The following is an 18,008-nucleotide window of genomic DNA, read 5'->3' on the forward strand; positions in this document are numbered from 1 at the left end:
GAAATTTAAAAAAATGCTTCACAAGCAATTTTATTATACTTGAAAAATCTTTACAACACCCACAAGATGATATCATAGATATGACTTCTTCAAAAAAGAAGTTTACAAATTCTTCAACATAAGAGAAATCTCAAATAAGAGTCTTTACACCAAGAGCTTCACCAAGAACTTCTACTTGAAGAGCTACACCTTTAGAGCTTTCACACCTTGAAGTCTTCACGCCTTCTAGCTTCTACTTCTCGAGCTTCTCCTTCTTGAGCTTCTCCTTTTCAAACTTGATTATAAATGCTCATATGCCTTGCTTAAATAGGAACTTACCATCCAATGCATGAATTATCCACAACCTTCTAGAATATCCACAACCTTCTAGAATTACAACTAAGCACCCCCATGTGGCCCAATTAGAAAATTACATTTTTTTTTGTGGATCACAACAAATATTAAATGCATAATTTAAGGAACTTTCCACAAACTTCTAAAATGCCACCTACATGCTTCGATTAATGGAATGACAACTATTTTTCTTATTTTTCTATTTATGCCACCTTTGCACCTCGAAAATTGAAATTCCTCTTTTCTCCCTTTTTTCCATTTTCTATTTTTTTCTTTCTATTTTCGTCACTTTCTCTCTCCTCTCGATTTTTTTGATTTTTTTTTTTAATAATAAATAAAATTTCTCTTGCAAGATGCTCCTGCATCAGTGTTCCCTTACAACAACTGAAGAATGGTCTTCTTCATCAAAGAGAAGATTTATATCATCAATAATGTCTCCCAAATCAGTTATTTAGGACTCCACAAACAATCCCAAAATGTTTGTCATGTAGTCATCCCCTAATTCTAGAATTGGAAGACAAGGTGTACCTAACTATACTGAATTGCATGGACCTATCACTATAGCAATGTATGCATGTGGAATTTTCTGATGCTGTGACCTTGTTCTGCATCTGTCAATAGGATCCCCCATATCTAAACCTATTGAATCACTATCATTTTTGTCATTATCAGTTTCCACAATACATGAAGTATGGAGAGGATTAGAGGATAACCTAGGTGAACTCTCCTCAAAGTGAACATTCCTCTCTATGAATATCTCATGAATCTCAAGATCCATAAGCCTATATGCCTTAACACTTTTGTCATATCCAATGAAAGTACAAGGCCTTGGTGGTGGTGTCTTGCATTCCCTTGAAGATATGTGTGCCCATGCTGGACAACCAAAAACTCTAAAGTGTTTCACAACTAGTTTTCTTCCACACCATGCCTCAAAAGGAGTCATTCCATCTAAGACATTATGAGGAGACCTATTAAGGATATGATTGGCACTACTTATAGCTTCTACTTCAAGTGATGGATCAAGAAACTTAGCTTGAATCATGCAACTTGCCATTGACTTAAGAGTTCTAATCCGCATTGCTGCTACACTTGTCTTTTTTGGACTAAATGCTATAGGATTCTGAAGATCAATACCCTCAAGTTCACAAAAGTCTCTAAGTCTTGAGTTCACATATCTAATTTCATTGTCCATATGAAGAACCTTGATGGCTTTCCTTGATTGCTTCTCAACATGACTCTTGAAGGCTAGAAACTTATTAGACACTTCATTCTTGTGATTAAGAAAGTAGACCCATGTGTAGCATGAAAAATCATCAATGAAAGAGTGAGGACATAGCGACCCTTGCTAACTAATGTCACTAAAAAAGGGCTTGCTAGAACTATGTGAACCAACTCAAGAACAAATAATGCTCTCCAAGACTTCCCTTTCTCATACTTTTCTTCTAGATGCATATGCATTGAACAAGTTGAACATTCACCTATAGAAAAGCTAATTGTAGGTAGACCTTTGACCATATTTTTGAGCTAAGTTGATGAAGATAGTGGAAGGCAAGATATCCATACTACTCATGCCATAATTTACTTTGTGATTGTGAATGTGTCAACAAGGCATGTGAAGGAGACTTAGGCACAAAGTGGGAGAAAGAATAAATCCTTGTGTCATGATTGACTTTACCCATTGCAACCAATGAATCATCCTTAAGATTTCACACCATTACTGAATCAAGAAGGAACTCAAATTTATTGCCACCTCCATAGTGAGTGATTTGGTAAATTGAAAGGAGATTAGTGCTAAGGTTAGGAACATAGTGAATATCTTTAAACTCTCCATTTTCCATCTCAACTTGTCCTTTCCCTTCAACTTGCACTTGTGTATCATTCCCTACAAAGATGTGAAGTACCTTAGACTACTTCAATGAAGAAAAGTGTCCTTTTGAAGAACCCATATGATATGAGGCACCTGAGTCAGAAATCCATTCCCCTAAATAACTTAAACTTGCCATATATTCTTACCCTTTTCCTTGTAAAGTGAATAGATTTTAATCCTTGGAAGCATTTGGCACATTGATTTTGTTCTTCCTAAGTAAGTTTTCCAACTCATCTATTCTCTTAGTCTTGAAATGATGCTCATCATGATTTGATTTCTTGCAATATGCACAAAATATTTTATCCTTCTTGTTGTTGTTTCCCTTCTTGTTGGAAGAAGAATTGCCTTGTTTTGAGGAGGAAGATTGTTGTGTCTCAGATTGTGATTTTGGCTTCCACTACTTTTTCTTGTTATTGGTAGAAATTTTTCCACCTTGATTTTGGTTCTCATTACTAGCCACCAATGCTATGGACTTGGATGATTTGAGAATTCTCATATCTATCAACTTGGATTGTTCCAACATCAACATTTCTGCAAATGCATCAAATGTAGGCTTAGTGAAGGCACTTCCCATGGTCAACCTGTGAGTATTGTAACTCGAAACAAAAGATGCATACACTGAAGGTAGCCTCTTCAAAATTTGATAAATCAATCTATCATCATTCATGAGATTACCACAATCTTTAAGTAGTGCTCTCAATTCATTGGCTTTGTTGACATAGTTTTGAATTGCATCAAAATTCTTAGGATCCAATAGAAGTAGATCATCCTCAATTTGGAATCCCTTTTCCTCATCCACCTTACCATATAACCCTTCAAGTTTCTCCCAAGCACCCTTGTCATCCTTAAAGATGGAAATGTGGAAGAAGAGATCTCTATGAACATAACTCCTAGTAATTCCTAAAGCCTGGTTGTCTTTAACTTGCCAATCAACTTGTGTAGCAGCATAAGTGGGTTTTACAATTGTACCATCAACATATAAATTTAAACCTTTTTCCATTAGTCTACTCCATACAATATCTTTCCATGTAGTATAATTATGTGGAGTTAAAAGTGGAGTTTTAGGTGAACCCATGATGCAGAGAATTAAAAAACACAAGAGAGAAAGAGAGACACAAGGACACAAGACACACACCCCTATTCACTCAATCAAAGAAACCTCCAAAAATGATGCTTTGGGCACTTTATATGTAGTGTGCTTACAATAGGCCATTGTCAAAATGGACAAAAGTGGGCTTCTAATTTTGCTATTTACAACCTCCTTTTGGAGTTCAAATCTGGTACTAAGCAATGTAGCTTAGATGTACAACAATTTTGAAGTTTTATCAAAGCAATACAATGCACAAAAGGACTTATTTCTTAAAGTGGTATTTCTATCCACACAAGCCTATAATATGGTTATAGATTTGGAAAGTAGACAAAAAATTAAGCACTTTCAAAAAAAAAAAGAACCTGAATATGTGTCTAGATGAGTCTGAACTAAGCCTTTGAAGTTGCAAAAATTAAGATATGTGAATTGCAAAAAAAATTAGGAATAGAGATCTCAAACATCCTACACCAACGTGTAGACCATGAAATTCTACCCCAAAACAAAAAAAAATTGCTCAGAAAAAGGAGTTTGTATGAGGGAGATATCGTTGTTTGAAAATCACCTCTGCAATTATTTTTCCTGAATCGTCGTCATCACACCTCCAAAAATCAATTGACTCTAGATTTCACCTTAGATGTCTGATTTTGATGAAAGAAAAGTCAATTTGAGGGTTTTTTGACCTTCTAAATATGATGTCAATATCTGATTTGCACCAACAAGCTCCAATCTTGTCCTGCAAAAAAAATCTCTCCTATTGGCCTAAAAGGCCAACTTTTTCGCAGAATTTCAGAAATAAAATGCAAATTCGAAAAGCAAAAATCCAGAGATGCAAAAAAAATCAGATGTAAAAAATTAATTGCATAGATCTAAGGAGATCATACCAATTTCGCAAATCAGAACTTTGAGTTCTGATTTGCAAAAAAAATTGCCTCAGATTTGACTATGGCCTAAGGTAGGCAAATTTATAGTTAAAAATCACTGAATCGATCCTTTGAACACAATGGTGAGGTCTGCTTTGGCTCTAAACACTCCCAATAACTACAGATACTCTGGATCTGAATCATGGTCCTCCAAGAGGTGAAGCAAAAATGGTCTCCAATGACTATGTAAAGAGAAGCTCCCTCAACTCTTATACCATGTAAGAATTTTCCTTAGGGCAAAATCACCCAAGATCAAGAAGCTCAAACACTAGCACAATATGGACCAATAAATTATGATCAAAATAACAATATGAAATTGAATTGATGTACATACACACTAGAAATGCCTGAATATAAAGGCCTCTAGACTGACTAGGAGTTAGCACAGTGATAAGTCTCGCAACTAAGCACATGTCCTTAAGAGTGGATTATCCTCCATTGAGCACAAAATTTAGTGTGATGATGAGAGGATAAGCTTAACATGGGTATGTCACATAAAATTATGTTGTAGACACCATGTGCTTAATTAGAGTGTGAACAATTGTGTTGTCTACATGACAACTCAGATAAATATACAAGCTCCTGTGTTGCAGACACCATGTGCTAAATTAGAGTTGCTAACTCCTGTGTTGTCAACAACATAACTCATATGAGTATGCATACTCCTAGGTGTCTAACGAATAAATAATAAAATAATTCATTAACCTAAGTAAACTTAAGTGAAGTGTAATAATAATTAATTATTTACACTAGAAAATTAGTTTAAACCAATTTTTATGCATATCTGCATCCCACTATGAAAAGGAACCTTCCTCCTTATATGATTCTCTGAGACTATTATAAGCTACCTCAATAGTATAATTCTCCAATTTATTAAAAAAGGATGTTAGTTCCATCTTTTCATTACAAAAAAATCTTCTATTCCTTTCTTTCCATAATTTCCATTGGAGTATGGAAGGGGATCTTTTTCATAAATTACTATAAACCTTAGAACAATTACGTTTCAGCCAACTTTATATAATAAAAAAAAGGTTATCAAACAATGTGATTTTACAATTTAATTTCTTACATAACCAATACCTACAATTCTTAGAAAAGGGATAGTCATAAAGAAAGCATTCAAATTCTTTTTCACATAGTGCACATTTAGATGGTCCTTCAAAACCCATCTTGGTAAACCTATCTAACATTAGAATTCTTTTTTAAAGAGCAACCCAAAGGAAGATGCCTTCTTTTAGAAGACATGTCGAATCCCAACATAGATTTAGAGGGATGTCAATCTTATCCCATTTTTGAGAATTTATTATCTTTTCATACCCTAGTTTAACTTTATAATTTCCATCTTTTGTGGCTCCCCAAACTAATTTATCTTTTCTATCTTTATGATTTACTTGTCTACTTTTAAAAAATTGATTAAAAGTGTACTTTTCCTATGATGAAAGTGGAGTTTCATCTAGGGTTTTCCATTGCAATCCTCCATACTAATTATTGTAAAATTTAATAATATAATCATTCACATTCTTACCCCGCAAAGTTGAAAGAATGTTTTTTATGTTTATGGGTAGATATACACTATCTAGAGAATGGAGCCTATCCCATGAATATTTCTAAAATAAAGCATATTTCCCTAGACTGATATCCCAACTTAAGTTATTAGCTATTAGTGGAGGACAATTCAAAATAAAGTTCCAAATCCTTGAACCTTTTGGAGGATTTTTAGCTCTAAACAAAGAAAGAGGATTATTATTGTTTAAATATTTATGATATAATTTTTTTTACCCATTTAATATTATGTTCTTTAAAAAAAATTCAAATAAGTTGTACCCCTAACACCTCATTTTTCCAACTCAAATTTTTTATGCCTAGGCCTCCGAATTCTTTAGGTCTACATATTTTTCCCATTTTATCAGAGCTTGTTTTTTCTTATCTCTAGTATCTTGTCACAAGAAGTTTTTAAGTTTAGAGTCTAATTTTGTTTTTACACCTTTGGCTAGGGTAAGAAAAGACATGATATTTGGGGATGGTCAAAAGTGCTGCTTTGATCATAGTAATTCTACTAGCTTTAGTTAACCATTTCCCCTTTTCATACCCTAGTTTGACTTTATAATTTCCATCTTTTGAGGCTCCCGAAGCTAATTTATGTTTCCTATCTTTATGATTTAAATTGCATTCTTTCTCTAATAAAAGTGGGGTCTCATCTAGGGTTTTCCATTATCATCCTCCATACTAATTATTGTTAATTTTAATTATATAATCACTCACATTCTTACCCCACAAAGTTGGAAGAGTGTTTTTTATGTTTATGGGTCGATTTACACTATCTGGAGAAGGGAGCCAATCCCATGAATATTTTTAAAATAAAGCATATTGCCCTAGACTGATATCCCAATTTAAGTTATTAGCTATTAGTGGACGACAATTCAACATACATTTCCAAATTTTTGAATATTTTGGAGGATTTTTAGTTCTAAACAAAGACAGAGGATTATTATTGTTTAAATATTTATGATATAATTTTTTTACCCATTTACTATTATGTTCTTTAAACATTTTACAAATAAGTTTTTCCCCTAACACCTCATTTATCCAACTCAATTTTTTTATGCCTAGGCCTCCAAATTCTTTAGGTCTACATTTTTGTCCTATTTCATCAAAGCATGTTTTTCTTATCTCCAGTACCTACCTTGCCAGAAGAAGTTTTTTAGGGTTAGAGTCTAATTTTATTTTTACACCTTTGGGTAGGGGAAGACAAGACATATGATGTGTGGGGATGACTGAAAGTATTACTTTGATCATAGACATTCTATCGACTTTAGTTAACCATTTCCCTTTTCCATACCCTGGTTTAACTTTATAATTTCCATCTTTTGAGGCTCCTCAAACTAATTTATATTTCCTATCTTTATAATTTACATGTATACTTTTTAAAAATTGATTAAAATTGTACTTTTCATGTGATGAAAGTGGAGTTTCATCTAGGGTTTTCCATTGTCATCCTCCATAATTATTATTAATTTTAATTATATAATCACACACATTCTTACCCAACAAAGTTGAAAGAGTGTTTTTAATGTTTATGGGTAGATTTACACTATCTAGAGAAGGGAGCCTATCCCATGAATCTTTCCAAAATAAAGCATATTGCCCTAGATTGATACCCCAAGTTAAGTTATTAGCTATTAGTGGATGACAATTCAACATAAAGTTCCAAATTCTTAAACCTTTTGGAGGATTTTTAGTTCTGAACAAAGACAAAGGAATATTATTCTGTAAATATTTATGATATAAATTTTGTACCCATTTACTATTATGTTCTTTAAACATTTACCCAATAATTTTTGCCCCTAACAGGTTGCCTTATTTTTCCAACTCAATTTTTTAATGCCTAGGCCTCCAAATTCTTTAGGTCTACATTTTTTTTTTCCATTCTAACAAAGCTTATTTTTTCTTTTCTGCAATACCTTGCCAGAAGAAGTTTTTAAGTATAGAGTCAAATTTTCTTTTTACACCTTTGAGTAGGAGAAGCCAAGACATATGATACGTGGGGATGGTTGAAAGTACTGCTTTGATCATAGTCATTCTACTAACTTTAGTTAACCATTTCCCTTTCTAACTTTCTATTTTTTATCCAATTTTTCTAAAATCATATCCCAAGATTTACTTTCTCTAATGCCTTTTTCAAGTTGAATACCAAAGTATTTGTATGGAAAGGTTCCTTTTTTGAATTCCATTATTCTACAAATTTCTCTCTCCACTTCCCCTTTGGTATTAATAAAGAAAATCTCTGATTCGTTAGCATTTAAGTTTTGTCCTGATGTTTCCTATATAATTATTTATTATTTTCTTAAAGTTTTGAGCTTCTTCTAAAATGCTTTCTCCTAGTAGAATTGTATCATCTACAAATTTTTGATGTGTTATTTGAGGAACCTCCTTAGTTACTGTGATTACCCTAATTTTCCTTTCAATATGAGCCTTAATTACAGCTTTTCCAAAAGCTTCTGCCATAATAATGAAGAGAAAAGGTGATATAGGATCCCTTTGTCTTATTCCTCTAGACATGCTTAAAAAATCTTCAGGAGTACCATTTATGAGAAGGGGAATATTCGATGTTGAAATACAATTATATATTAAGTTGATCCATTGACAAGAGAATCCAAAAACTTCGAGTGTTTTGCATAAGAATCTTCAATCCACTTTATCATAGGTTTTTTGGATATCCAACTTCATTAGCATAAAAGATTCCTTATTAATTTGTACATAATGAATTAATTCTCGAATTATAATAATATCATCGAGAATTAACCTATTGGGAAAAAATATTCTCTGAAATGAGCCTTCATAGTACTTTTTTAAGTTTGTTAGCTAATGCTTTTGAAATTATTTTGTTCATTGTACTAAATAAGGCTACGGACCTAAAATTTCCTCGATCCATATGTTTAGTTTTCTTTAGAACTGAAGCTAGGAATGTGTTGTTAATTTCAGTTAGAGGGGATCTAGAATTCCTAGTTGCCTTAATAGCATTCCAAAGGTCATGTCTGAGAATATCCCAACATTTTTGAAAAAAAAAGGCTTGAAAGCCATCGAGGCTTAGAGATTTATCAGGATTTAGTTGAAAAAGGGCATCTTTTATTTCTTCTTTGGTAAATTTCTTATTTAAGTTTTTATTATCTGTTGGAGTTATTATTTTTGGAATAGATCCTAACATCTTATTTTGAGCTATTAAATTTGATGATTTAAAATTATTAAGGACATCTGTATAATAATTCACAAAGGTTTCTGCTATATCACTTGGATTTTCAATCACCCTTCTTGAATTATCTTTGATTTTTGTTATTCTCTTGATATTTCTCCTATTAATATTACTATTATGAGAAAAAAATGTATTTCTATCACTTTCTAACAACCATGTATCTCTTGATTTTTATTTGTAGAATATTTCTTCTTTTGCTAGAATATTTTTCTGTTTAGCTAGAAGTTTTATTTCTTTGATATATATTTCATTATCCATTCCCACCCTAATGATTTCTTCACTTAAGTTTTTCAATTCTTCTCCATTCTCTATTTGTTATTAAAATGATCTTTATTCCAAATATTTATTTTTTCTTTTAATGATTTCAATTTGGCTATAAAAAGAAACATTCTAGATCCTTCAAATTTCCCTTCGTGCCACCATTAATATATATTATTAAGAAACTCTTTATCTAGAAACCAAAACTTTTTCACACTTAAATGGATTTCTTGATGGTTTTTGTGATTCACCTATTTCTAATCTAACTAGATAGTGATCAAATCCTAGATTAGGGAGACTGAATGAATTGAAATGATGATTAAAAGATATTAAAATTATTTTAAATATAAATATGTCCAATCAATTTGTTATATTATAAAAGGTAGCTTGTCTATTATTCCATGTGAAGACCCAATTAGATGTTGGAATGCCAAAAAGGTTATCTTTTAAGAACCATTATTTGAAATCTAACACAACCTGGTTGATGCTTGTCGATCCACCTGCATTTTCTCTTGAATCTTGAATTGCATTAAAAATATCCCCTAATGAAAACATTTTCTTGTGGATTTAACTCTAAATAAATGCTAATATCATTCCAAATTTATTTCTTATTCATTATTGTGTTGGCCCATACACATTAATAACTAGAAATTGAATTTCACTTTTGAATCTTTTTATACTCCACCCTATCCAACTATTGTTGGATACAAGAGGAGTGAAATCTACCCTCCTTGGGTCCTGTTTAATACCAATCCCACTCGAGGCTCCTATTGAATCAACTAGTTCCATTTTCCAAGAACCTAGTTTTCTACTTAATTTTTCTCCTTCTACTTTGTGAAGTTTTGATTCTTGTACTAATACTATATCTGATTCAAATAATTTTAAATTGTGCTTGAGTAAGTGCTTTTTGATAGGGGCATTTAGGCCCCTGACATTCCATGTTGTTATCTTCATGGCTCTATGGGAAGGAACTTCCCTTCCCTACATTCATATGAACATTAATCTTTTTCTGGTTGCTAGCTAGTGATGTAGCTGCTCTAAGTTAACCTAAGGATTTCCTTCCTCTTTTTCTACTTTGTTTTCCACATATTGGACATTCTAAGCCTTGTAAGTTTTCCACAATACTAAGATTGTCTAGATTTTTACTAGCGTTTTGCACACTTGCAGCAATAGATTCATCTTTCGTTTTATCTATGTGTTCTTTTTCTAATTCTTTCATAATATTGTTATTTAATCCTCTATCATCCTTGTCCATTTCTCTACCTATTGTTTTCTTTTTTCTTTTTAAGCAAAAGTGGCAAGCCACTATAATATTTATTAATCTAATTCAACGAGGTCAACTAGGAAAGAATCAGTGAAGAAAACCCAGCATCGTCCCTAAAGTTTACATGTATGTATATATTAATAGAAAATAATTACAAAAAGTTGTCACCCATATGAAGATTACCCACTCTAAGCTTCTGCATAATACAAATACAATAAGTTTGACAACAAATAGACTTAGAGCTACAACATAAGAGATACCCCCAATTGAAAAAAGATAATTTTTGAGATGAACCCTTAAAACATTGCTTTGCAATTCCACCCAATCTGTAAGAACACAAACAGAGGAGCTAGAGACCAACAAAGAGAATTCCATAGCCAAATCATGAAACTGAACTATGTACGAGCCAATCTAAATCAGAGTTAGGCACACCAATTAAATCCCAAAGATTCTATTCCAATGGTTGTGGAGTTATTGCCAATGCATTCAGCTGAGTGGGGGTTGAAACATTAGGATTCGATTGCAAGTAAATCATGGCCATTCCAACTGACAAGATTCTTTCCACCACCCGCTCACCCAATAACGGTGGATCAAAAGGCAAAGATTGTTTCAAATAATTGATATTGCAATTATCTATGGTTTTCTTCATTGCCTCAAGCATAATATAATATTCATGCTTTTGCAGGATTTGAAAATGTGAAAATAGACCACCTTACAAGCCAATCCTTGAAGTAACTCCAGAGATTGTAGAAGATCCATGGCATTGGAGAGGAAAATAGATATGACCTGGGAGGGATATAAAAACACAAGTGTCGAGGGACAGAGAAGCTCCTCACCAATGATGCACTGAATAGCTGAACTGACCGAGTGTGAGTTCATAGTGAACATTTGATTCAGCACCTCATCCATTATATGCCTAAGAAGCACAACTTCATCTAAGGCCAGTAAATAATCAAATTGCAACTTGTCATTTAATCTCTCCAGTGATGTCCTAATCCTGCCTATAAATAGTACTACAAACATTACTCCTTAAATATTTGGATTTGTTCACATGAAGCAATCGACCAACATGACTTCAAAATTGAATATCATCAGATAATAAAAGATTTGGATCCTGCAAAATGTACTTCGGGATTTATATCAGTATAAATGCTCTGAATAAAAGCATGCGACATTAAATTTATTTGCATATGACACCAACTTATAAACAGGGTAACTCGGCATCTGATAAGCATAACTCGGCATCAGAGACACTCAAAAACTTGGCATCTGAATAAAGACTTAGTTTCTCGGCTCTCAGTAACTCGGCACTAATTACTTTTATGCCAACTCAGCCCCTGAAAGGATCCTGTATACTCGGCACTACTGAAGAACTCGACACTTAAAGAGTGAAGAACTCGGCACAACTAAAGAACTCGGCACCAGTTATCAAAATGTCAACTCGGCACCTAAAAGGATCTTGTACTCTCGACACTACAGAATAACTCAACACCTGTAGCCTAAAGAGCTCGGCTCACAATGGAAACTACTAAGGAGCTCAGCTCCTGAAGGATCATGCATAGCTCGGCACATGAAACAAAATTACAGCTTCCAAAAACCAGAAGATGGAGATCTCCAACTGATCTTCCTAAATAAGATCTGAGCTGGTGATGGACTAATCTTCCACCCATTAGGAATAAATTAAAATTTCCATTCATGGACAAGTTGTGAATCCCAATGAGTCACAATCAGATTAAATTTAAAAGAACTCAACACCTAAAGCCTGAAGAACTTGACACAGCTAAAGAACTCGGCACCAGTTATCAGAATGCCAACTTGGCACTTGAAAGGATCCTATAATCTCAGCACTACAGAATAACTCAGCACCTGAAGCCTAAAGAGCTCGGCATCTAAAAAATTGACTGAGCTTGGCTCTCAATGAAAACTACTAAGGAGCTCGGCTCCTAAAGGATGATGCATAGCTCGGCACATGAAACAAAATTACTCGGCATCTTAAGATAACTTGCTCATCTCAAACATTACTACTATCAACTGTTGCCATCTCATCATGAATAAGATTTTTTAAGACCTTATGTTGCTCAATAAAAGGTAGAGAATGAAAAGTAAAAACATGAACCCCATCACATCCCAAATTTGATAAAAAATCTACAACTTTATTCCCTTCACGATAAGTATGTGAGAGGCAAACTTCCAAACATTCATCAAGGAGTCTCCAGATTTGATTGAGAACATACTTTAGTTTCCAGGAAATAATGTGTCTATGAATACAAGCATCAATGACAACTGAAGAATCCCCTTCAATATGTAGCTTATTAAAACAACCTTGTTTGGCTAATAAGAGCCCAACCAACAAAGCATGAGCCTTAGCAATATTGTTTGTGTTAATAGGTAGAGGAGATACTCTGATTGCTACAACCTTACCAAAGGAATTTCAAATATAAACCCCAAAACCTGAAGGACCAGGATTTCCTCTAGAGGCACCATCAAAATTCAGCTTCCAAAAACCAGAAGATGGAGGTCTCCAACTGTTCTTCCTGAATAAGATCTGAGCTGGTGATGGACTAATCTTCCACCCATTAGGAATAAATAAAAATTTCCATTCCTAGACAAGCTGTGAATCCCAATGAGTCACAATCGGATTAAATTTAATCCTTTTCAAATTGGAGTTAGTCACTTCCGAGATAGATCTTTCAATACCATTTAAGACAACTTCTAATGGAAGGGATTCCTTTCTAAAAATACACTTATTTTTTTCCCACCAAATAGCCCAAACTACCAAAGCTGGAACACATTTCCATAGGTTTGCAAACAATGATTTTTGATAAAGAATTGGCTAGACTTGAAATAGATCCCATAGATTGTTAGGAAAAGGAGTAGAATACTTAAGCTTGCTCAAAATTAAGCACAAATATTGATAAGCAAAAGAACAAGAAACAAACAAATGATCCACATTTTCATCATGTTCCTTACAAAGAACACATTTAAATGGCTTAGCAATTTGTAGTTTATTCAGTCTGTCACTAGTTAAAATCCTGTGTTTTAATGCCAACCATGCGAAATAACCTGCTTTAGGTAGAACTACCGAATTCCAAAAAAATGAAAAAGCTCTGGACATAGGTTTATTCAAATCATTTTGTTGTAGAATTTTGTATCCCTCTTTCACTGAATATTTACCATCCTTAGCTGGAGCACAAAAAATTTGATCTTGGACATCAGAAGAGTAGACTGATCTTGAATTCAGAACATTTTAAATTTAGTTAATTTCCTAAAACTAAAGAGGCAACTTATTTGGGTCTTTCCAAACTATTTTATTTGAAAATTCAGAAACATATTCCACATATTGATTCAACTGGGTCCCCCAATGGATTTCCACAACATGAATAATATTCAAAGAAATCCCACTTTTAGATAAGGGAATTTGACCATTCCAGGAATCATTCCAAAAGTTAATACTAAGTCCATTATTAACTTCCCAGGAAATATAGTCAACTATGATTTTGCGTGAAGCTATCATAAAGTCCCAAACAACCAAACCTTTTGGAGGATTAGAAATCGTTAAGACTCTAGAAGGATCATTGTTATCCAGATATTTTTGCTGCATAATTTTACACCACGTGGATTGAGACTTAGAATACATGTGCCAAATCAATTTCCCACCAAATGCCTCATTTCTAAATGAAAGATCATGGACTCTAGCCCCTCCGACATTAGAAGTGTGTGACATATCTTGCAAAGAGACAAGTGGAATTTTTTGAGAATCATCCAAGTTACCTGACCAAAGGAAACCTTTGATCAATTTTTGAATTGTAATTAGTACTTTGGATAGAATCTTAAGGATAGTAATAAAATAGTTAGGGATAGCAGCTAAAACTGATTTAATCAACAAAATTCTTCCCACCAGTGACAACCATCTAACTTTCCAAGATGCAATTTGACTTTGGATACGCTGAATAACTGAAGACCAATATGAAGATTTATTTGAACCCATGAAAAAAGGAATGCCCAAATAGACTGAAGGTAAGAAATCTTCTTAAAAGCCTAAGACCTGTTTAACTTTGTCAAAAACCAATTTGATAGTATTGAAAAAGTAAATCTTGGATTTCTGAGCATTAACCATCTGACCAGACGTTGTTGAATAAAGGTCAAGTGTATACAAAATTTGGCAAGCCTCCTATACATTTGACAAGCCAAACAAAAGAGTATCATCCGCAAAAAGATGAATGTGTAATGGCTATGTTTGTACCTCAAATGGGAACTCCTTTCCATTTATTAAGCAAGTGTTGATGTGAGATGGTCCTATTGAAAGCTTCAGCCATAATAATAAGTAGAACTAGAGATAAAGGGTCCCCCTATCGAATCCCTTGAGTAGAAGGAAAAAAACCCTCAAGCTTCCCATTAATGATCAATGAAAGTGAAGCTCCTGAAATACAAGCCTTAGTCCATTTGCAACAATTTTTTGAAAAGCCCATTTTGGCAAGTACTTGCAGTAAGAATTTCCAACAAACTCTATCATATGCTTTCATCATGTCCAGTTTGATGACAAAACTTGAAGTCTTGTTTGAATTAATAGAATGAAGAACTTCATGAGCCACAAGAGCCCTTTCCATGGTTTCCCTTCCCGGAACAAATCCACCTTGCTCTGGGGAAATAATACATGGAATAAGATGTTGAATCCTAAGATATATGGCTTTGGTAATAATCTTATAGGATAAGTTGCATAAGGAGATTGGTCTAAAATCTGCAAAAGTTTGGGGATCCCTCAATTTTGGAATGATAGAAATATTTGTAGTGTTAAAATATTTCAGCATAGATTTAGACCTTCTAGATTCTTCCACAACCACCCATAAATCCCAACTAATTATATTCCAACAACTTTGATAAAACAGTGCAGAAAAACCATCTGGCCCAGGAGCTTTGTCAGGCGGAAAAGAAAAGACAACTTTACGTATTTCTTGAATAGTAAAAGGAGCCATCAGAATATCATTATCCTGTTCTATAACCACTGTAGGAATGGAATCAAGGAGTTCATCAACCTGTGATGCAGTAGGGGAAGGGAAAACATCAAGAGCAAGAAGATTCTTGAAAAATTTGACGCCTTCATTCCTGATAAGATTTTCATTAGTCAGGAGGGTCCCAGAGGCATCTTTGATATGAAAAATTGTATTATTAGTTATTTTTTGCTTAGCTGAGTTGTGAAAGAACTTAGTATTTCTATCCCCATCCTGAAGCCATAATTCTCGAGATTTTTGTCTCCAGTACATCTCTTCTCTAGAACACAATTCCTCCCATTGTTCCTGCAAATTCTTTTGAAGAGAATATGTTTCTTCATTCATGCCCTCTTGGATAATCTGGTTATAAACTTCTTCAAGCTGATCTTTGACTATGACCTTTTGATGAAACACATTTTTGAAAATGTTTTGGTTCCAAAATCGAAATCGAGACTTAATATGTTTCAATTTCATTGCAAACTGATGCATTTTATGTCCTTCTAATGGAACTTCATTCCACCATTGTTGAATATTGTGTAAAAAACTTGGATTTCTGAGCCACATGCTTTCAAATTTGAAAGAAGAGTGAAAGCGTTCATCAGAACAATTGTTGTTGCAATTGAGATTTAATGAAATAGGAAAATGATCAGATCCTGGAAAAGTAAGGATGTCTGATGAAATATCTAAACAACTTAGCTGCCAATCTTTAGATAAAAGAAATCTATCTAGATGAGTAGCAATATTTGCAAAACCAAATCTCTTATTAGTCCAGGTAAAAACTCCATTATTTGGATTAACATCCATCAGATTGTTATTACCAACAAAAGCATTAAAATCTTGAAGAGTTTTTAATGGGGGGATAATTCCACCAGTTTTTTCTGATTGATCTAATAGAGCATTGAAATCACCACCAATAACTACTTGTTGTTGATCTTGCAGTTGAAGGGAATGTGTGATAGACTCCCAAAAACAAGCTTTCTCCAAGGTTGATGCAGGTCCATATACATCAATCAGGATAAAAGAAATATCAAATGCAGTTATTTGGATCAATTGCCAATTACTTTCTTATCGAAGAAGCTGAGAGTTAACTGTGAGAGGATTCCAAAAGACTGCTAAGCCTCCAGAAGCACCCAAACCTTGCATATGATATGCTTTCCATTTTTTCCAAGATGCAATGATTTTATCAAAATTATGTTGAGTCAACTTGGTTTTTTGTAATAAAATAATGTCAGCCTGCAAAGAATCAATAACTTGTCTGATTCTTTGTCTCTTGTCAGAGGCATTTAAGCCTCTGACATTCCATGAGATGATCTTCATTGATGACAAGGAGAACACCTAGTTCTCCTTGTCAATCTTCTAACAATAGTAAAACTATCACCCAATGTAGTTTGAATGCCTGCAGTGATTTCTTTCTTAATTTTGGAGCCCTTCTGTCTACCTCTAGCCTTTGGTAATTTAGTAGGAGGAGTTATTGTAGACGGTGTCTGCAAGATAGATAAAGGCTAAACTTTAAAATTATCTTGCATGGGAGAATCTTGAGATTGAGATTGTAGAGGAGACAAAATCATAGATTTCAGCACTAGTTGATAAATATTGGTCTCTAATCCCATGGAATCTCCAACCACTGAATTAATAATTCCTACATCAGAATCTTGAGAAAAATTGTTAAGAACTCTCTGATTGTCAGAATGTTTAATAACAGTCGATTTGTCAAGCATCTAATTAGGAATCAAATTGTTCCAAAATTGAAATTCTCGAAGTATATTATCAATCACAGGTGATTTATAGTCCTCATCCTGCAAGCCTTCTTCTTTTGCAATATCAAAATAATAGAAGTAGTAATCTCAGATAAAATTTGATCACAAATAAAATTCAATATTACAGGAGAAGGATAAATGGAAAGACACCATATGGGCTGCCTTAATATTAACAGTGGAAAACTTCTATTCTGAAAGGTGATCAAACTGAAAGGCTTTGAAGATACACATTGTTGAGGATTTGTCAATGGGTACAAATTTGATCACACACTAGTAAAGGAATCCAATAGAGAAGAAGGGGAATATTCCAACATGAGAGATTTACTATTGCAGTACACACTCTTGAGAAAAGCAAAGAGCCAAAAAAATTGATGGAGAAAGACTAGGAATGAGTTTGACATAACTTGAGCTGCAAGTGTATACTCTTCATAAATAGAGTTATCTATTGGATAATTTGGATCCTTTTGCATGATAACTACGTCAGAGATCTTGCTATTCTTCACTGAAATTTTCATAAGACAAGCCTTAGGATCTAAACAATGGTCTGGATAGACTTGTAACACATTATCTTGACCAATATGGCACATATAGCTGAAATGACCAAGATTATCTTGGAATTTTAGAACCATAGAAGAATCATGTACCTTAACTGATTGTATCCATTTTCCCCATTTAGATATGAGAACTATAGATTGAGGAAAAGATTTGCTACTCAATAAATACACCCTAACTTCCAAATGAGGGCATTCATATGGAATCAAATCATGTTTCAGAAAAATTC

General features: G+C 33.6%; 1 protein-coding gene across 1 annotated transcript in view; it reads right to left on the reverse strand.

Annotated features, from left to right (window-relative positions):
• The window catches only part of LOC149570327 (uncharacterized), a 56,781-nt gene extending 40,747 nt beyond the window's left edge, over positions 1–16,034 (reverse strand). Inside the window, exon 1 of the mRNA XM_089817144.1 lies at positions 15,324–16,034. Coding sequence (XP_089673270.1) covers positions 15,324–16,034 — 711 coding nt within the window. The remainder of the gene's footprint in view (positions 1–15,323) is intronic.
• Positions 16,035–18,008: the final 1,974 nt, after the last annotated feature.

The sequence above is a fragment of the Cupressus sempervirens genome, chromosome 3, assembly GCF_028749045.1.
Source record: "Cupressus sempervirens isolate cs-2001-9-10 chromosome 3, ASM2874904v1, whole genome shotgun sequence".
In the NCBI taxonomy this organism is placed as follows: Eukaryota; Viridiplantae; Streptophyta; class Pinopsida; order Cupressales; family Cupressaceae; genus Cupressus; species Cupressus sempervirens.